Source organism: Spea bombifrons, chromosome 1 (assembly GCF_027358695.1).
Source record: "Spea bombifrons isolate aSpeBom1 chromosome 1, aSpeBom1.2.pri, whole genome shotgun sequence".
Lineage (NCBI taxonomy): Eukaryota > Metazoa > Chordata > Amphibia > Anura > Pelobatidae > Spea > Spea bombifrons.
The window spans coordinates 5,875,569-5,898,398 of NC_071087.1; the positions used below are offsets into that span (position 1 = coordinate 5,875,569).

General features: G+C 43.2%; 1 protein-coding gene across 1 annotated transcript in view; it reads right to left on the reverse strand.

The window, feature by feature from the left end:
• Positions 1–22,540, reverse strand: part of SLC4A11 (solute carrier family 4 member 11) — a 110,602-nt gene extending 88,062 nt beyond the window's left edge. Inside the window, exon 1 of the mRNA XM_053458105.1 lies at positions 22,427–22,540. Coding sequence (XP_053314080.1) covers positions 22,427–22,484 — 58 coding nt within the window. The 5' untranslated portion in view covers positions 22,485–22,540. The remainder of the gene's footprint in view (positions 1–22,426) is intronic.
• Between the last annotated feature and the right edge of the window lie 290 nt (positions 22,541–22,830).

Below are 22,830 nucleotides of genomic sequence, written 5' to 3' on the forward strand. Positions count from 1 at the left end.
GAGGTCGCGTCACGTTTTTATCCCCCGGATGGTGATGAGAAGAACGCTCATTAGTGGAGGTGTGTAGGATTCGAGCGCAATCATCACTGAAGGATCATGGGAAATGAAGGGAGATTTGCATGAAACGCGTCGGTTTTGGGTTTGCTGCAGACAAAAATCCAAACAAAAAAAAAAGAGGAACCGCCAAGTTTTCAGGACTTAATCACAGTTTTAATTCTGGGGGGACGGTTTGTCTCTAAACAAAATGTCTTTTTGTTTCCTTTACATGATTTTGACTCGATTTTTGGCTTGTGTTGACGTATAGGCTTTCTACACTAGTATAATCGAGTTTGATGTCACATGTGAGTCCGTGATGTCACATTCCACCCATGTTATGCCAGCTTGACATCATGGGGCATTCGGAATGTTTGGAGCACTGGTCATGCCAAGCTACCGGCGAGTCTACTAAATGGGACATTTACTGGGACAGTCAACGGCTGGGACATAAGCCTGGCTGGAATGTTGGCAGTCCTGTTTCAGCCGGTCCTGTTCGGTGTATCATCGTTATATTATTATCCTCCGTCTCATGCCCCTTTATGTAGTTGTCAACGGTATCTAACCGGTTAGGGTTGTCCTGCCAGTGGCTCTTCGTTCCGCTGGTAAGAAATGGACTGTCTGACCCCGTCCAACAAAACGAGACCAGGGTGACCAGCAATTCCTACTCTCTGCTTTGAAACTTTAAAAGTAAAAATGATAGAACGTCTGATACTTCTGATACGAAAATGAATTTTGAGAAGAAACATTTTTCTGATTACTTTTTCAAAGGGAAGAAGATTTTTTTTCAGATCTTTCTGAATATGATTTCTTCAAATTATTCCCAGCTGAGTGGGTTATTAAAAAAAAAAAATCAGATTTCCTTTCATTCGAAGAAGACAATTTACTTTCAAATACATTCATTGAATGCAAAATTCAGCTTCGTTACCCCTTCTCGCTGGTCTAGTTGGATAAATGTCTGCTGTGTAGGTACTGATTGCTCCATACAGCTATCGGGGGAGGGGGAGAAAGCAGAGTAGGATGGTGTATGTGGCTTTCGTTGAGTCCTCAAGGAACTGACCTTACTGCTCCTCCTGGGCGGAGTTCTGGGTGTAATTGATTGCCTATTGGCTTGTGCACACCTGGCAACTTCTCAGGGTAGACTACACAGGGAGGCTTGGCTATCTCTGTGGGGCGAGGATTACTGCACAGAGGGGTGGGGCTAGCCTCAAATAGGTTTATGCAGGCAGGGAGTAGGAGGGGAAAGTCCAGAGAAGAAGAAAACTGGCCCGGAGACACGGAGAAGCAGAGCTTCACCCAAAGACTCTGGGTCGAACCGAATCAAGGGTGGAGGATAACCACATTATAAACCACTGTGTTTTATATCAGAGTAGAAAAGATTTAACACCCTAATTAAATAAATTTTTGTTCTGGATGTCCTCCATGGGAGAACCGACGAGGGGGCAGGAGGGCAATCGCCCAGGCTTTCAAATATGTAAATTAGTACTTGAAAGATTAAGCAAGATCCTCATTATTATATCTGAAAATCCATTTCCATGCTTAGCACAATTTGTTAGAACTCCGTAGTAACACTGTAGCAACATTAGCCCCGCCTCCTCAAATAGGCCCCTCCCTCTCCCACCTTATAAGAGGAACGGGAGAGAGGAGCTCCAGATACGCATGTAAAGGGCATTAAAGAAGAAGATAATTGGTAGGAAGGAAAGGAAAGGCAATAAATAAAAAATGTTACTGGGCACGTGGTCTCCAACTTTCTATTTGAAGAAGAAATTCTTGGAATACAAAACGTTAAGAAATACAAGGACTTAATACCAGGGCAGGGCGTGTGCATCCAATAAATCATTTATGGAATGTGATGTCTTTATTATATTGTATCTGTAATTACAATAACCATTCCGAAAGCATCTTGGACTCCAATAAGAGCAGTCATGGGAAGAATGTTAATAGCCCCGAGTGCAGGGACGTATGCGGTCCTATTGGAGTGACACGTATACCGACAGAGCTTGGAGTTGAGATACCTAGGGCCGTCCGTAGGTGGGAAGCTCTGTTTTGTGACTCTTCCGGGAGATTTCCAGGAACATCGAGCCTGAAGGAGTCTGCTTTGGACTCTCATAATGAGGGTGTTGTGGTTCATCACAGCTAAGTTGCTGAAGGTTGAAAATCCTTGAACAAAACAGCCAGCATTATAAACAGGCAGAGGAAACAATTCCATGGACCGCCCACGAGGTTCCAGCAACTAGAAAAGGTTAAAATACTCAAATTCTCTAGGTCATCTTTCCAAGTCGATACATTCTCAGTCCTCCGGAACCATTTCCAGATACTGAGGATACTCTGGTTATCTAAAGCGCGGGGGAACCAGACGCGGACGTCTAGAGGGATTATGGAAAGTAAAAAGGTTGGGCTTCTTGCTTTTTCTTAGCCGAGGAAGAATTGCCTGGCGTTTCAAAGTATTCACACCGGGTTGGGGCCATTGAAATGGCTTATTGTTATAGGACTTGTGGTTAGAGGAGTGTTGGGAGGCGCTTTTCAAACGACTCTGACCTTTTAATAGCTATTTATGTAACTGAGTAAGGTATTTAGAAGCAAAATGAAGTACATTTTAATTTATAAACCCATTCCCTGCTGTTTCTATACACATTATCGGGGCTTTTAGGGCTGTAGAACCCTGTGATCCCCTCATACCCAGCAAACATTCCGACCTCCTAGACAAGAGGAACAAAAGGATTTGGGACTAAAGGAAGGACACTTGGTGGATCAGTTTGAGTCTAATGCCGTCTTAAATAAGTACTTTATTGTCTGTTGGCATTGGAGGAAAGGGCGTTGGGAAGAGCTTAAGCGGAGGACTTTGTGGCATGATCGGATCGTACATGTTCTAATTCCTGGCCCAAGCGTGATCTCTATCAGCCGCGATCTCCGTCATGTCCGCGTCCCTACACGTCACACGAGCGCCGCGGTCTTGGCTGCGCTTTTATATTAGTGGATTATCGCATTGTGTGAGTACGCTGCCCGCATCCCGTCTCATTACACACGATCATTCAGAAACCAGTTCAACCTGAATGCTTTTGCGAGTCGATAAAAAAACACTGATTAGGCTGGGAAGCTCTTCTCTTTTTATCAGACGATCGCAAAGGACCCTTTATCACAAACCATTGTCACCGGGCAGCGGTTTGGGGGTCCGTTTATGGACATAAGCGATGGCTTTGATTATCCGCGCATGCAGGAATGGAACATCCTAGTATACATTAAAGGTCACTGTAGGTTAGATTGTGATGAGTTTATTCCACTCGTATAATCTTTTTTTTATCGGGACCCCCATCATGCACCTGGGGTCAAAGCAACGGCTCTTAAGCCCCTATTTTTAAGCGACATGGACTAGAGTCAGCAGAACGATCTGCCTTTCTCTTCTAATTTCTCCCTTTCCTGGTGGCTGCTGAGAATGATGAGAGTCGGCTTAATTCCTTAAAGGGACGCTCCAGCCATCATATGCAGCTGTCATTGAAAAATGACCAGGTGTCACAACGTGGAGGGTAACTTTTCACCTATACATTATGTTATCACAATTACCTTGCGCAGGTACGGGGTAAAAAGTCATGTTTAATCTCAGATTTACCCCGTCATTAACTCTAAGCCGGCATTGAGATCAAAATTACAAACATGGCCGCCGGGTGGTTGCACGAGATGCGTTTGCCCAAGCACATTGCCCTCTTATACGTGCGCATGTGCGATATACTCACACCCCCCCCAGCCGTCAGCTACGCTTCGCATGAGGTTTCCAAGGGGGGTATAATGAGAACCCCACGCAGGGGCAAAAAAAATGTTCCCTTTAATTCAATGAGAGCACTTTCCTGCCAATGATTGGCTGCTTCACACGTGGACAGCAGAGGGGGCCGAGGGCTGCAGCTTAGTTGCTGCAGCTACAAAGCACTTTAATGTGAGTTTTTCATTGGTGGGACTGTTTGGGGCATTAGGGGGGTCTCCTTAGCTTTCTTGTATGGCTCCACATCCCCCTTAATCAGGTAAATTCTTCTTCTCTCATATACAGAAATAAGGAACGAGTCTATTCACGAAGGACATCGCATTGATTGCATTTATCTCATCCAGCCGGGGCCTGATTTACCCGGTTTGGGCGATAAATGTGAGGAATTAGCTAAAAAAAAACGTATCTGCTCATCACGTGGAATGTAGAAATGTATCTTTTCAAACTGGTTTCAGAAACTCCCGCTTGAGAATCATTTTGTAGCCGCATTCTCCATCTATTTGTGATAAAACGCCGTGGAAACGGATAGCGTCGTCACGGAGAGCGGGTCGCCGGGAGCCGAGTCACGCCAGGGCCCGGAACGTCTTCATTACAGAATCCAAAACCGGAATTTTTACTTTCTGCGTTTGATAAATGACATGTTCTAATCTGATGACAACTCCAAAAAATGACAAATCGTGTGACACCAGGGGTAGTGGTGGGGGGGAGGGGTAATTAAACCGAGGAGTCGGGGGCATTAACCAAAAAAACTCTCCTGATATCTCAAATCCAGCAATTTATACTCGATATTCTTCAGAATGTTCCAAAAATTGTTTCCTTTAACTGTAAAGTATTAAGTTCCTATATACCTCCCAAGTGTCCCGATTTTCATTGGACAGTCCTGCTGTGCATAGCCGTGAAAATGAACTCATTTAAATGTCAGATATGATGTATATAATTAAATGTGATATTGCGTCACCGTTTGTTTGTGTCAGTGCTCGCTATTCATGGTTTAATGAATACTTTCCTCCCGTATCGAGTTATACCGAGCGGTGTTGGAGCCGACAGGCGGAATGTTATAAAGGTGACGGCCGCCATTGTTCTGTAAAGATAAAGATCGGTTTATTCATGACTTGCCTGCAGTGGTCAATCCTGCAAATTTTAATAAATGCGACCCAGTAATGCAACGATTCCAGAACGTTCCGCGCCTTCATCAAACAGGACTGGAAACCCAAAGGGAATTACTATTACTAATCTTTATTTATCAAGCGCTAACATATTCCGCAGCGCAGTACAGCGGGATCGGTAATATTAGCAGGATCAGGGTTTTTTTTGCATGCTGTCATGCTGATCAACTGATCCATCAATCGCCAGCATGCAGCCAAGTTTACTTTTTTTTAACAACTGTTACCATGGTAGCACACAGGGTCCTCTTGGCCAACCATATATGCCATACACTGTAAGGGTTAACCAAGCAGAAAGAAAGTGTGTTGCACACACATAAACACACATACACAAAAACGCACATACACACACGCACACACGCACACATACACAAACACGCACACACGCACACATACAGACGCACACACACGCATCCACACACACACGCACATACATGCATACATGCACACATACAGACGCACATACACGCACGCACACATACATACAGACGCACAGACGCACACATACAGACGCACACACACGCATGCACACATACAGACGCACATACACGCACACATACAGACGCACGCACACATACAGACGCACGCACACGTACAGACGCACATACACGCACACATACAGACGCACACACAAACACGCAAACACCCTTTGATGTGGAATGTTGTTATGTATTTCAGTGTCTCCTTTTGTGTCACCCCATAATTGGATTCCCACAAAAAATGATAAAAAAAAATAAAGAATAATTTCTGGGAAGGTTTTGGGTTAAAAATAGGCGGAACGGCGCTTTTAATACGCAAATAAAGTCTAATGAAATATTTGACATTGAATATTTTTATGGAAGTCACGTTAGTCTTTTGTTCCCTTTCTTTTTTGTAAGTTCCCGTTGCTTTTTGCTAGTTTTTTTTTTGCTTTCATTAGTTTCTTCCTCTTTTTATTCTTTGGATAATTCAGATGTCAGCCCCGGGCTGTGGTTACAGAGCGCGGCAGTAAATACCTAACGCGTTCTATAGGAACAATAGGAATAATTAAGCAGCAGTTTAAAAAAAAAAAAAAAAATCTTTCTTGCTTTCTTTGGAATTTGTATGTTTATCAATCATTTGTTAAGTCAGATTTTTCACGTTCCCAGCATTTTAAAGTCCCGTACACTAAATTAACCCATTTAACATTTTTTAACCCCTTAAGGACAATTGGCGGTCCCTAAACCCATTGAAAACAATGCATTTTGAGCCCGTACAAATACGGGTTTTGTCATTAAGGGGTTAAATAAGCAATATTTACCTTATGCAGATACCATTAGAATGTTTTCAGAATCTGGATGATTATTCCTCCCCATTAAGTTATCTCTCCGCTTTTGTTAAGTTTGTGAGTGTTGTTTGTGAGGTGTTGAGGTTTAACCCCGTCATTGAGGATTTGTGAAGGTGTCTGTGGCCCGTGGTCAGGCCACGGAGGAACACCGGGTCCCCAATCTTTGGCTCCTGGGGTGACATTCTCCAAAGGGATACGCAACTTATTAACAAAACAAAATGCACAAACTATAGGAAGTCTCAGTAAAGTGATTCAGATGTTCTAGCGGAGTCATAGCGAATAAGAATAGTGTTTTTTAGGGGAGCGCTGGCACCTCCTGGCCTGTGGGGGGCAGACCGTTACCCTCCAGTAACCAACTTACACACAAACACACACTTACTCACACAAACACACACACATACACAGACTCCCACCGTAACACGCTTACACACTCCACTCACACTCACTAAAACATACTTACTCCATCATCTCCCCTTCTATCAATCATACCCAAGCCTCTCACACCCCAGCCCTTCCCTATAGGTGTTCACCTAGGATGAAGAATTTTGGACCGGCCTGGGGGGGGGAATTGCCCCTTACCCCCCGGGCCAGCCCTCCCCCGCCTTTAATCGAGGATACTTAAAGTAAATACATGTCAGAGCCATTCTGCATAGTACTATATACTATATATATACTTTATATAAATATATATCTCCGGTTAAAGGAGTAGTCTCTTAAGAATGTTGTGAACAGAGAGAGAAATGATGCCGAATATCTGTGTACCCGAAATGCATTTTTTGTTCTATTTTTTTCGTTGAATCATTTTTATTAACTAGCGCCATGTGTGTGTTTTTTGTTTTTGACAACTGAATAAAATGTCAGCAATCTCTGCGATGCAGCTGGGTCGCTTTCCTTTGTAGAATGTATTGTCCCGAGTGAAGCCTCGGGGAGGAATGACATTGTTACAATTCCGAGCTGTCGTTGAAGAGAAATCACGCGTTTTCAGGATCTACATTTTTTTTGATCCTTCTATGTTTTTTTGGCAAAGTGATATATTTATGTATTTACGCAATTATTATACCAATTCCAGCATTCCAAATCTTGCAATCTGAATGACCCAATGGGTCGGGGTATTATTGGATCGGAATTTCAATTAAATCTGTTATTTTTTCAGAGGGATCCCAGTTTAAATTGGGGTCGGCGTGATAGTTGACTATTTAACCACTTAAAGACAGTCCCCCGAAATATTAAATCCAGCTGTAAACGAAATTACGCACATTAAACAATGTAATGGTGTTTACGGAATAATATAAGCAATATATCTGTAAAGGAATCCCCCCTTCCGTGTGTAGAATGGGAGAGGCCATCTTAACTTCCTGTTCCTTGGAACACCATAATTACGATCCACATTGGTTGAGTGGGCTGCCCAGGTCGCCCCCGATTCCCACCCCATTGTAACTGGTAGGGGGGGTTAACATCAGTACAGGGTATTGATTAGATATGATAGTGATGTCACCTTCTGTCACTTCCCTGAGGTAGAAGCTGCAGTTCTGCAGCTGCTGTCCTCCTTCATGGTGCCATGGTTCCAATCAGCAGCGGAGAAGCATTTGTATTGAAACTAATGGAGGGGCTTTCTGCACTTTAGGGTCTGAACAGCCCCCCCCCGCAGTGTCGGGGCATCCCGTTGTACAGCGCTATATATAACAATAAATAATAATCATTCATTTTGCCTGCGACCCGTTCCATTTCTGTTATGTTTTGAACGTCGGGGATCCCTGATGCGTTTCTCACCCCGGGGGGACATAAAAAAAATTCCCAGAAAGGCGAGAAAGTCCCTTACAGACAATAGCAGGGCTGTGGATTATTTACCAGAGTAACCCCGGCGACTTTAGCCCGGGGCAACTGAATACTGATTTTACTCTTAATTGAAATAAACGGCACACTTTACAGGTCAGGGGCGGTTCTAGTTAGTTCTAGATGATCGGTTTATTTACTCAGGTTGATTTTCCTTTAACCCTTTGATTCGCTGGCACTTCTGGAAGCCAATCGGTTAAGAATTCTTTTTTTACGTTTTCAGGTACAAAGGTTTGCCTGCTTGATCCCGCAACGTATTGTAGCCTAGGCTATATCTAGGGGGCAAGTCCTGGGGGGGGGCAGCAGTCCTGGTGCTCAATGGACCGATTACGAAGGAGACCTCTGATCTCCCAAACCAGATCTCCCAAATTTACACTATGGAGGACTGGGAAGAGCTGGGAAGCAACTTTAGGATGCATTAAAAGGCGGGTCATGCCTAGGACAATGCCCCAAAATAAATACCCCACTGGCTTGACCGAACCTGGACAGGGACAGTGGGGAGGTTCTAGTTGTAGTTACTCGAGGAATTTAATCACATGACCATCCCTGGGAACTTGCTGGGTTTGACCCGGAGTCTTTGGGTGAAGTCCAGCTTCCTGAGTCTCCGGGTTGGTAGCTTCAATCTCCTTTTAGGGCAGCCACATTTGGCCACGCCCATTTCCCACCCAGGTTCAGCCCACTCCTGCCGACTCTGCACGTTCTCAACTACATTCTGCCCACTCGCCGCCCCTTTAAGGTCAAACTGTGGCTAGCCCCACCCCCACGTTTCGCTGATCCAAGCCACCTGCCCAGGAGAGAGGGAGCTCCCCGGTCTCCATAAGCTGGGAACTGTGGGTGCCAAACCTGCCAATTCTTTGACCCGGGGGTACTGGGTTATCTTTTGGGGACAGGATTATGTTTATTCTGGGGGGGACACACTCTCATGTACAAAATATGAAAGGCGTACACATTCAGATTCCTGGGTTTCTGCTAGAAAAATATGACCAATAAATACACAAAACAAAGCAAGAATTCGGCGCATACCCTGCGAAAACCATTAAAAAAACACCTACGCCAAAGTCCACCCAAGTTCAGCGAGCCCTGTCTAATTTTTTATGGCTGTATTGCGTACCAAGGAGCTGAATCGGCGGGACGGCACTACCCCTTAACACACTGAGACTCCCGAGCAATTTAACCCCCCATAAACGGCACAAACATTCAGATTCCCCGGATCCCTCATGAATTTTCATTACCCTTACAAGCGGGATTTTACCCCAGTTCACCACAAAGATATTCTTTTTTTTTTATTTACGGGGGGGGGCAGTATTACGGGGTTACAAATAAGGTCACTTTAGGGCATCGGTGATCCAGCATGCACTTAGGTGTGAGTGCGTCTTTAACGCCGGCCCTTCTAACACTATTATCTCGAGTGGAAATTTTTTGAAAGAAAGTCTTTATAATTTGTAATCAGCAATTGTTACATTTTTTATTTAAAAGAGTCTGTTCCCTCCGGCAATTTCCTTTGCGCTCCTGATTTAGATAATAAAATCGCTCTCGATGGGGGCCATTGTTTGATTGCCGTCAGAAAAGCAATTTTCTATTATCAGAACAATGAGTGGTAAATGCTGAAGAGCACAGCGTGTTCCTGGTGACGCCGCTCGCTGCTCGGAAATATACAAAGTGCCCATAACTTACACACATATCTGGGAGCTTCTAGGGTTAAATTCTCAGTTTCAGGGTTTTTTATCCCAAAGTCCTGGTCTTCGGGTGAATGCGGAGATTCTCAGGCTCCTTCATAGTCTATTCTGACTTAATGATATCTCAGCTTCCCGACTGGTGCTTTTCTCACTGCAATACAACAGCCCTGCTTGAATACAGGTGCCTTTATTCAGAAGATGTTTACCTACTGAAGTGTAAGCTGAATTTTAACTCCATAATGGTCTGATAGACTACAATCCACATTATGAAGGGACCATCCCGGAAGGAGAGTTAGAGTGGCCCTGGGTAGTGTATACTTTAATCAGAGATGGGACCTTTGAAGAAATCTCCCCATAATAACGATATATATTTATGGGGAGACTAGATGGGCCGAATGGTTCTTATCTTTCTATGGGGTCGGAGGGCCAGCTCAGTCCTTCCTGCTCATCGGAGTCGGGCCCTTATAAACCACAAGGAAGCCATGGAGACCCCTGCTATAGAGCACCAGGATATGACATCATAAATGGGTCACCTGGATATGATGTCAATAACAAACGGCAAGCAGGCAGTGGCAGCCCCTAGGCTGCTTTTTTTTAGGGGTCCTAACAATGTTTTTGTTTTCTCGCATTAAAGGAAATATCTGGTGCTTTAACTTCCTTCTTTATAAAAAGCATTCATTTTCCGAAAGAATATCACAAATTCAGCATTTCTTCCGCATTCACTTTTATCATTTAAGAGCCGAATCAGTGATTTCCTGAGCCGCCGTATCGCTCGGCAAACCTCCTGTTAAGCGTCTGGAGATAAGAGTGTCCGCGCCTGTCGGAAATATCGCCTGCTCACGGACGTTTTCTGTAATCACCCTCCCAACGTCGATAAAGGATTGAATTTGGAAAAGGCACAATATTAAATTCAGTAAATCGAGTAATGAACGGGAATCTGGGAATATATATATTTATTTATAGATATATATAATGTATCTGTTACTGTTCCCAGATTGTACGTGTTACAGTTCTATACGTATGTTCTCTGGATCTGTTTGATTATTCCTCCCCATTAAGTTATTGTTAAGTTGCTGATTGTTGTTGATTGGTCCAGGCAGCGATGCATTTCCCCCCAATGATCTCAGCTTATTTAATGTATAGAACCTTTAAACTAAATCTCTCCTAATCAATAACAGTATCCAGATGTCGGCAGCCTTAAAGGGCCAGCGCCGCCTGGGCACGGTCGGTCCGGTTCGGGTCAGTTTGCTCTACGTTCATTTTGAGGATGAAGTCGGGGTATTCAATGATTTTGGAGAAAGGTGACAATCATCACTAGGCTTTTAGAGGCTGAATATTTCTATAACATGGGGGATACTTTGATTTGCGCTCTCAATGTCTCATTGTTGATGTGAAATGAAGGTAATGCCACTAAAATAAGAAACCATTTAATAAATATATATATATTTTATGGCAATGTCCTCTTTTTGGAAGAAATAAACCACTCGCATTTGATGGAGGACGTTGTCCGGAGAGCTTCCCGGAGGTACAGATCCTAAAATCGCTTCCCTGTGGTCCTCAGACTCTAAAGGTTCGTCTTCACGGCTGTTCCGTGTCCTACATTTCCAAAAAAAACCTGCCAACTCTTGGCTCTAAAGAGCATAAAATCTGTGCTAACACAATAATGCAGAGTATCAGAGCGGCGCGGTTAAGAGGGGGCGCGCAGCGGTAATTCCTCCCCGTTTGTCATTTTCCTGCGGGGAAGCGATTGCTCTACAAATCTTTGTACATTTTAACATTCGAGAGCAGTAACCCCACGAAACGAGGAGCCGTTCTACATCTGAATATAAAATAACATTTTCTAAAATAAAAATTTTTTGAGAAATATACGTATCAAAAGGGAACATGTGAGCGAGCGCCCCTCCCCCGCCCGTAAATCAATAGATGGATAAATTAAAGAGAGGGGAGCCAAGTCAAGCTCTGTCCTCGCGGGGATCCAGCTTTGTTTACCCGCTAACTTTAAGCCGGACATCCTGAGCCTGAAAAAAATTGTGACGTTGGAAACGGATAGATCAAAACTTTTCTCTTATTCAAGGGTTAATTATCTTATGAGCCAATGGGGCTTCTCCCCATGTGAGATATGCATGCGCGTGATGCCCCCTAACAGGTCTTCATGGATAGGGTATCAGGAGATTTAATGGTGGTCCCTTCGTAGTAGACGGTCATTGCTCTCCGCACCCTCAGCGTTTCTGGAATGTGGAATCGTACGGAGCTGACCAAGACCCGGCCGTCGGGGTTTAGTGAAACTGGTAGCTCCGTAATGCTCAGCATGGGCTTTAGGCTGGCCGGTCCCTCCAGGACTTCATGCAGCTACTGGTGGTTACTCATATCTGCCATAAAATGGTCACCAGGACTCCCCCCCCCCCGGTGGTTTATTAGTATCAAAATGAATAAAAAAACCCCCCACTTTTCTTCAACGCTCAGCTCCATTATTTTATAGAAACTAATCAAATTTTTTTTCTTTTTTTTCTTTACTTTTTGCATAGACATTTATACACAGAAACACTGACTTTTCTCTTTGTTTTTTGTCTTTTACAATCTTGGGGTAAAAGCTTCAATATCTGAACGGCCTCAGGGTCAGCTCGAAGCGTATCTCTCTGGTAAAATCAATCAAACGATAAAATTCATTTTTTTCCCCAACAAAATTGGTATTAAATCCCCGAAGTCTATTTTAAAATGTTTTTTTTCATACTAAAAATAAAAAGGAGTATTGGTTTAAATATTAAGTAAGTGAATGCGGCTAATGCTAACCACTTGGCTTACGTGGGTGAATACGACAGGAAGTGATACGACAGGAAGTAATCCGCCGCGCGTTTCGCTTCGGGTAAGCGTGACAGTGTGGGCGAGTGCGTGTATCCCTCGTTGCTAGGGCCGGAGGAAGAACACAAGACAAAAAGGGGAAAGATAACGGTCAGGCTACAGTTGAAAGGCCATCACACTTATTGTATAAGTAACCCCACTTGGACATTTGTGTGCTATTTCTGTGTGTGCATTGTGTGCGATTTAAGGCTCTGGAGAATAGAACCTGCTAGCGGAGGGCTTCTGTTGGGAATATTGTCTTTTGTCCGCTGGTTTATATTACTTGTGTTTAAGGCGTCTTCAGCTGCTTCCTCCTGATAACGCTTCATGCACGCTGGGGTTTTTTTCGGGGGATATTAGGGGAAGTGAGAGGGCCGGGCTGGCTGTGGGTTGAGAGATTGAATAAGTGTCTTATTTTTAACCTTTGTGTCGCTGCTATTACTGCCGTCCCTTTTGCCGATTCAGAGTTATTTCGCTTTTTTTTGTTCTTGTTTTTTTTCAGAAAGGCCTGAACCCTGGAGACGCGTCTCACCCCACAGCAGCTGCCGTCACAGCGTTAGCACCAATTATTTTCCGTCGCTCACTGCATGTTTATATTTTTAATTTTCAGGACTTTGTTACGGATGTTACAGTGTAATTCTTCCCCGTTTAGGATCTGTATAAATTCTGTCTCTGCATCTCTGTGACAGGATATTTTCTTTGACTTTCCGGCCACTGACTCCGGGCCGCCATCAGAAATCAGCCCATCCCATGGTCCCACCCATTGCTCCACCCATCTTTCCGCCTTAAGATCCTCCCACAAGCACCCCTTATAAGAACTTGGGGCGAGCCTAGGGTCAGTGACGCCTGGGTTCAGTATTTGTTCAAGCCCCCCCATAACTAACATGCATACATACTAACACGCATACATACTAACACGCAAACTCACTCTAACACCTACAACCATACACACACGCATCCTTTCTCCTGCTCATCCGCTCCCCTTCCCAGGCCCCACTAACCATATGCTCACTCGTGACACTCCAACTCCACATGCTGACACACAAACCCACAATGACATCATACGCTGACACCCACCCACACACGTTAACACCAAATACTAACAAACTAAAACACTAACATACTTACTTACTCTAACACCATACCACAACACATACACACGTTAACACCAAATACCAACAAACTAAAACACTAACACACTAACATACTTACTTACTCTAACACCATACCGCAACACATACACACGTTAACACCAAATACTAACAAACTAACACACTAACACACTAACATACCTACTTAGTCTAACACCATACCATAATACACACGTTAGCATCATATTCTCACAAACACTCATGCACAGATATGCCAACTCCATACACCTATACACACACACGCTCTAACACAACACGTGGATATATATACACACTCATGCTAATGCCACACAGTACCGGACACAACACCATCACAACACAGTCGCTCAGAGTGATAAAACTCCTCAACTAGAAGGTGCTGAGATCGTTGTACATCACGTTGGTCTCCATAACATACGGATCACACACCTCACGCTATTCGGAGGACTCCTGTCTTTCACAAACACGTAGACAGCTAAACATTAAACGTTTTACGGCACCGATCCATATGGACACCAAGGAACATCATGATCTGGACCGGAAGACGTCCCGGAGATTACGTATTCTTATTACTGGAAAAAATGTATAATTTGTAACCATCTCCCGGCCCTAATTTAGAAGGATTTGGCTTTTTGCTTCGAATACAAAATGTTCCGCAATAAAAAACGGACACTTCCATTAGACGGGATATCAATTAATGCCCAACGCTCTCCGTCCCCGGTCCAGCTTCACATGAATTTTGCATTTTCCTTTTTTTTCTGCGAGAAATAATAACGGCAGAGACAACCGTGCGAGATAAATCAAGATTAAATATTTTTTACAGAAACGAGGTGATTTTGGGGATAATCCGAAAATAAGCACAAGGGATGATAATAAATACAAGAGAATAATAATAATAAAAATACTTTTTATCCATTAATTATTTTTTTCTTAAGTTTTTCTAGGTAGGAATTGCAGCAGATTTCTAAAATATAAACAAATCTAATAAAAATTATAAAAAAAAAAATAATACTACATATTATTACATATTACATATTATTAAATACCTGATGAGTTTTCCTCAGCCTGTCCAGGATTTTTGAAACTAATTAACCAAAACCATCTTTATGTATATATATATATAGCTTCCTGTTCTCGGAATCTTCTTTTTCCTCCCCGTTAATTTATCTCTCCCATATTGTTAGGTTACTGATAGTTGTTGATTAGTTCTAGCGGATTTTATAAGAGATAAGAAGGGAAGGAGAGACCAGAGAATGCTAGTTTTTTTTTTTTTTTTAGTTTATTTACTGAAATAAAACATCCATATGCATCTTTGATAAAGGAAGTTAGTTCTGCTAAAAGACGGGAAGGTAGTAGGTAAGTGGAACAGTCTCCCAGCAGAAGGGGTAGAAGCTAAAACAGCGAGGGGATTTAAACATGCACGGGATAGGCATACGGCTCCTGAATCTAAGACTAGATGGGGCCGATCTGCAGACAATTTCTATGTTGATCTATACATTGTGCAGGGATGCACGTTGGCCTGTGTGAAAATGCTGCGCATGTCCTTCTCGCTTATTACCTGCTGTAATTATATCACTGGTTATTAGAGCCCCAGCTGATGCTTTTTTAAACTGGTTTATGGTGATTGCTTTACTGGTGTATTATGGAGGGCAATAAATGGATTTCTGGAGTCCAAACAAAATGTAATTAAGATACACAATAATAAAAGAGATAAGATAATCGTGTCTTATGCCGCAGATAAGAGACCGCCGAGTCCTTATATTTTTATGTAAGGTGTGCATTACTCATCAATCGTAAAATAAGGTTCTTTCAGGGGAGCGAAAAACAGGTGGATGTCCGGCTGGTGCACATGCGCAGGGAGGCAAAAACACGACCAGCGTCAATGTAACCCTTTCAGTGCCAACGCATGATGCCTAGAATTATTTAAAAAAAGCCCTATGCCTTCAATTTAACCCTTTCAATGCCAACACATGGAGCCCAGAATAAAAAAGAAAGCATTATGCCTTCAATGTAACCCTTTCAATGCCAACGCATGATCTCCAGAATAAAAAAGAAAGCATTATGCCTTCAATTTAACCCTTTCAATGCCAAAGCATGGACTCCAGAATAAAAAAGAAAGCATTGTGCCTTCAATTTAACCCTTTCAATCATATGCCACTGGATCATGAGTTAGTTCTTCCTTAGGAATAACTTCTAGAGGACAGTAGATAAGTGGAACAAACTCCCGGGAGATGTGGCAGAGGCTAATACGGTGGGGAAATTTTAACATACATGGGAAAGGTAAATGACGAGTCTAACGACTGATTAAGCAAACAAATGTGTTCACTTCACAAAGGAGTAAACAGACATTCAAAAAAACCTAGTCAAACTCATATTACTGGATGTACCACAGTGGCTATGATGAGCTTCTGTTGTGGCGATGGACTATGCTAACATCGATAAGAGGTTATTAGTTAGGCTGTGGAAATAGAGCCTGCTGGATTATGACACTTTAATTGTTAATGTCTGTTTATTATTTACTTCAAAAAACAACTACACAAAAAGGAAAAAAAAGGGGGAAAAGTGATACAATTAATCCCCAAAAATTAACACCAAAACTGCTCTTTATTCATAATTACATTTGGCAACATTAAGCCTGGGGGGCAATTCCAGCCGGGTGTCCCCATAATAAGTCTGATCTGAAACAGCATTGACATAAAGGGAACACGGAAAGGATACAGTCAATAAGTAAATGTAAAAGGCCGTTGTGCTAGATACCCTGGTGGCTGTATGTGGCATTGCAAGTAAAACACAATTGCCCCCCTCCACAGACCCCTTTCTGGAGCAGAATTTTAATCGTCACCACCTTAATAAGTAAACGACCTAGTGGTTGAGGAAATGTCTGTTTATATATATAAGGGAGTTAAGTTTATGACCTGGATATATGACTTTAAAAGAAATATGGCCGCCGCTCCATGCTGGCGTTTAAGTGCGTCTTTAGCGCTCCTGCGCGCTGTTAAACCGTCGGATCCGCGTTCCATTTCAGAATTTGCTGTTTGTTTTATCTATAAAGCAGTTTATTGGGCGTTTTTACAGCTCCTGGCATCTGTTCCCCTGTTTGAAGGATACGATATACTTTGTGACAGTAAAGTTTATACAAGACAGAAAGTGTTATAAGCCATATTTTAAGGGTTTTATTCAAACATTCAAACACCGTTCAGTGAAGAATTTCTACATTTACACCCCGGGCCGCTGAGTGATATACATGTGTGTGTGTGTATATAACGATAACTATATATATATATATATATATATTAAGCTCTATGTACATTGTTGGCGCTATATAAATAAAAGATAATAATGATAATAATAATATATATGTGTATTAGAAACCTGCCGTATCTGTGTCTCATGGTAGCCGCTATTATTACTTCTTTGTAACGGGATCTACATAATTATTCATCCCGTTTAAGAGATTCTTCCCATGAACAGAGAATAATTCTTTCCAGTGGGGACGTCAGGATTAGAACTGATTGTTACGCCAGCTTTGCCACCGTATTACGCCGATTGGCAAGCAAAAAGATCCAGGTTGTGGTAAATTGAATCCATTAATTTAGTAATAATTTGGTTATTCTATAGAGGAGTTATTTTATACGCTGTATATGATCATTAAACCTATGTTTACAAATGAGAGGCTTAGACTCCATTCTGGGCAAGTGTGTGTTAGGATGTGTGTTAGTGTGTGTATTAGTGTGTGTGTTAGTATGTGTGTTAGGATAGTGTTAGTATGTGTGTGTTAGTGTGTGTGTTAGTATGTGTGTGTTAGTATGTGTGTTAGTGTGTGTGTTAGTATGTGTGTTAGTGTGTGTGTTAGTGTGTGTTAGTGTGTGTGTTAGTGTGTGTGTGAGTAAGTTATGGTTGGGGTCACTTTACGTTGCCCCCCCTGGTCCAGTAGGTAGCCGCTCTCCTCTGTTGTCCCGGATCCTTTAAACTCACAGAGAATATTGTGTTGTTAGGGTGCCAGATATTGAGGTTTCCATACTGGAAAGTAACCCATTGAGACCTCTGTATGATACATTGGGGGGCATTGGGGGGCATTGGGGGACCTGTCAATCACCCCATCTAAAGGACCTGCTCGAGAACATTTAGACATTCATGGTTGGCTTTTGTGGGAAAAACATTCTTATAAAGTAAAATATCATTTCGACTCCTTATTCACACAAATACCGGTAACACCGAGTGAAAAATACAATAAGAAATCCCGCTGGCTGGACGAGGTGTCATCTGCTGGGGAGGAAAAAATGTCCGCCCCTGGAAGTCTTAGCTGACAATTTTATTACTCCTACAAAAATGAATGTCATAAAGAACATTATATTCCCGAAAGGTAATTGTAGCTTTTTATGCATAAAATGTCTTTATTTCTAATAGCCAGTAACCGAGTCATTTCCACGACGCGAGGCCTCCTCCTGCGCGCTCCGCGGACGGCCGCATTGTTCGGCTGCTGGATGTATCTTTCTCAGGAATAATGTTTCCCGCTGTTCTGTTCTTGAGAACTATGAAACCCCTTGATCCTCTCTGCCTGATGTGTTTAGTACATCTGTACATGCGCGCCCTTGTGTAGCCGCTGAAACGCTGTCACAACGTATCTGGGCAGATGCCGACTTTTAACCCCACCTTGGACTAAGCCGTGGTAGCCACAGGCTGTCTGTGTACACCGATCGACCTACACGGTACGGCATCATAATATTAAAGGGACAGTTTAACGTCACAGGCAGCCTCGCCGAGGAATGATGTTCATGGTCCAAACGCGTTCTTTCCAGAGACGCTATCAACGTTTAACCCTTTAAAGAAACCACACGTAGCGTGTTTACCATAAAGGGTTAATGCCTTGGAAATATTTTACCGGTTGGAAGATTGCTAAAGGATTTGCAAAAAACGCATCTCTTAACGATAACCGCTGTGAGAGAGAAGTCTTCCCATCTCATGTGCTGATCTGGACACCCAAAACGTTGGGGGGGGGCTCGGGACTAATCATGGACACCGCGCAGAAAAATGAATCCTAGAACAAAAAACAACCAGAACAATAGCGACTGAGACAAGAAATGTCAAAAAAGATATATCAATTATTGATTTGTATAGCGCCATCATATGCAGCGGCGCTGTACAGCGGAAGTGTGATGACCCAGACAATCCGTGAACGGCCTTCATAGGGATCTTACTCCACACCGTACATGCATCGTGTTGGTATATGATGTCATACCCCGGCTCTGGGCATGGTAGGCAGAGGCTGTGGGGGGGGGTAAGCAGGTGCCGGGCCCCGGGTCAGGCTTAAGCCAACACTCAAGGTACGTCCCTGGTTGTAGGTGACGGTACACGACATAACGCAGGGCAGGCATACATATGAAAGGGTTAAATTAAAAACACCACTAGAGTTCTAAACATGAAATGATATCATTCTACATAGAATTATTAGCTATTAATTCATAAATTTCTTTTTCATCCCATCAATGAATACTTTCTACTCTTTTTGTCTGAAAATATGGCGTTATTTTAACACTTAAAGTTAAACATTAGAAAAAAACACGCATTATGATGTCACTCGCCCCCCCAACACACACACTCTACACTGAAAAAAGTACAACACAGCACCCAAGTAGAAATTAATTTTTTTAATTTTTAAGAACGTGATATTGATGCTGTAAAAATAAAAACACACTTTATGGATATACTGTATATAGTATTTATGTATAAGAATAAGGATTTTGGGTTCATTTATAGCGTATATGATAAAAAGCCGTCTCCCGCTGAGGGTTAAATCATTAGCTTTCTGTATCCACGTTCATAGGCTTAGGGTAATAAATGGATTACGTTCCCCTCGCTTAATATCAGGCAGCATAGAAAATACATGTGACGGGGCCAAAGATAAATGTGTTATGAAACGCTTGACATAAACGCCGTGCCGGTTACAGTAAGCAGGCGATTACCTGATCTCTTTGCTTTGTGTTTTCTTTTTGGCCGTAGATGTGAAATGTAGCAAAGCGCGGCAGTCGGAACTGACGAGAACAGGCCCAGACCCACCCGGGGGCAATTAGCAAATATCTGGTGGCCAGACAATGCTTGCTTCTGGGTAAACAGAAGACTCGTTCTACGAGCGACGCGCTTCCATGCGCAGAGCGCTATTGTGTACCAGAAATAAAAAAAGAAACGTCCCAAATGTGCTCGGCATCGGAATGTCTTTGAATTATTTCTAGGGAACAACACCCATTGTACAGCGCTGCGGCATATGATGGCGCTATATAAAACAATAATTATAATAATAATAATAATAATAGTGTTTTATTTGAATGCCTCTTAGTGCGGGTCACATATATTTAATTTTTTGGCCCCTCTGCTGCCCACAGGGGCCGATCTGGTGCAGCCACGCTGTGCCGTCTGTGCTTGAAGAATCTGGAGTCTCCTGAGGGGCAACTGCTGCCCCCCTTTAGATTTATTGCCCCTCTATGTAGATGGCAGCTGGGAGAGGATGGAGGCTGGGTAAGGGGGTCCTAAGCCATTCTGTCTTGGATGATGGCTCAGCATCCTGACATATCCAATAATAATAATATCTCATAGCCAACTGGGGGACCCCATGGGCCATTTACTTCCAGGACGCTCGCCCATTTCGCATGTTGCTGACTAGCGTGTAAAGTGCTGCCCCCTGCAGTGTGTGAGATGTATAGACACTAAAGGGAACCCGTTACCCTGTCATACATCCCACATACTGCAGGGGGCAGCACTTTACACGCTAGTTAGCATGTAAAAATATATATATTTTTAAATAACTCTTTTAAGTCATTTGAAATACACCATAGGTGCTCAGACTCCCTTCTTCTAACGTTGGACGGTCAATCAATGCCAGACGTCCGCCTGCGCTGACGGAAGAGCCACCTGTGCATCCGGAGATCCCAAAGATTTTCAAAACTGCTGTCGTCAGCCCGTGAGTTCGGAAACATATTGTTTGGACAAATTGCTACGAACTGCCAAATAAACATTTGGATCCGTGAACGACCTGCTACTTGCCGTTCTGATTATATCAGCGCATAATTCATACATCAGCTGTGGTGGACATCACGTGTCACACCTGCAAAGTCTGCAAACACGTCATATGTACATATCACTCGACGCGGTAACCTCACAATGCTGTAACTACATAAGTGCCAGAAATAATCATGGCTCCCCAGGCAGGAAACAACATGGACACTGGCCATATGATGTCATCACTTGGAAAGCTCCTCGCCTTCTCCTGCTTGGAGCGAGGGCCAGCTGGCCAGCTCCTCCATGGCTTTGGAGTCTCCAGGCACTTCTACAAGAAGGGTTTCCCACCCAATCTGCCTGGCTGGCCGGAGGAAAAACCGGCGCTGACCACAGACTTTACTTGCTTGCATCACATCGCTGACTATATAAGCCAGGACATTTCAGAACATTTGTTTACTTCTGTAAAGAATCACCCAATCGCCAGCTCACCGGGCTTCCCGGAGTCACTGAGCTTAATGGGAATTTGTAATTTCGCAGAGGGTAGGGAACGTCAGAGCTTTGTTAGCCAAAGGGTTAATCCTCCACATTTGTTTTGTCTAACTTTTTACTCCCATTTTCCATCACCGATGTTCCTCTACTTCGTATGGGCCAGTTTAAAAGCAAAGTTCCCAGTTTAAAAGAAAAGTTCCCAGTTTAGAAGCAGAGTTCCCAGTTTAAAAGTAGAGTTCCCAGTTTAAAAGCAGAGTTCCCAGTTTAAAAGCAGAGTTCCCAGTTTAAAAGAAAAGTTCCCAGTTTAGAAGCAGAGTTCCCAGTTTAAAAGTAGAGTTCCCAGTTTAAAAGCAGAGTTCCCAGTTTAAAAGCAGAGTTCCCAGTTTAAAAGAAAAGTTCCCAGTTTAGAAGCAGAGTTCCCAGTTTAAAAGAAAAGTTCCCAGTTTAGAAGCAGAGTTCCCAGTTTAAAAGAAAAGTTCCCAGTTTAGAAGCAGAGTTCTCAGTTTAAAAGTAGAGTTCCCAGTTTAAAAGCAGAGTTCCCAGTTTAAGACAAAACTTCCCAGTTTAGAAGCAGAGTTCCCAGTTTAGAAGCAGAGTTCCCAGTTTAAAGGACTCTCAATAAAGACACAATATACGCTCTACACACAGAAGGGCTGGTATTTCAGGGTTGAACTCGGAGAGACACATTTTGCCAAATTATGGATTACTGATTAAACCTCTACCAGCAGTTACTACACCTGAGTGCAAGTAAATCAGCGACCCCCATAGGGCCATTGCATCCTGCATTTAACAAAATGATGTCATGCGAGACACGGAATGCCAGACACCAATAGAAGCCATCTGCAAAGTTCAGACGTTCCAGACGCAGAAACCTTTATCGGTGGCAAACAAGACAGACGGCAAACCATTCCGGTTCATAGGATGCTCTAGCGTGGCCATTACTGATAAACACCCAACATAGACTAAGAGAGTAACGTGAGGTCACCGGGGCGATGAGGTACCAAGCATTCCATGGAAATGTTCCTTCTCCAGACTTATAAAATAATACACAGTCACTTATGTAGAAGCCAATAAGAGCTTTGAGGTCCACCTCTGTTCTCTTGGCATCGCACATTTGCGTGTAGCCGTTACTTAGTTATACACACATGTAACACGCCACGTGATCTGTACACCGGCCAAGGGATGCTGTAGATATGACCATATTGTCTTACCTTCATCGGTAGACTCCAGGCTGCCCACGCTGTCAGAACTTTCCTGCCCACCCTTCATGCTTGCTGTCTACCAGGAGAAGTTGACCAGGAGTCTTCTTCTTCAGCGACGTTTCCTTCCCAGTAACAGGTGTTGGGTGCCAGAAACTCAGGTAGTCAGGGAATTAGACAGGTGTGTGAATGACAGTCAGCGGGTTAACGGCTAAAACAAGCATCAAGGTCACTCGGGGCATTTGAACTCTTGTACGCTTTGCACACGTAGAGTGAAAGACTCAAAGCCATGGTCAAGTTTGTAAGGTTCCGAGCGGAACCCTTGGTTATCCTGAAACATTATACACCTGCCCTTCTCCTCGGTGATATGATCTTGCCCTTCCCCCAAAACACACAGAAAACTCAGGCCAAATCTG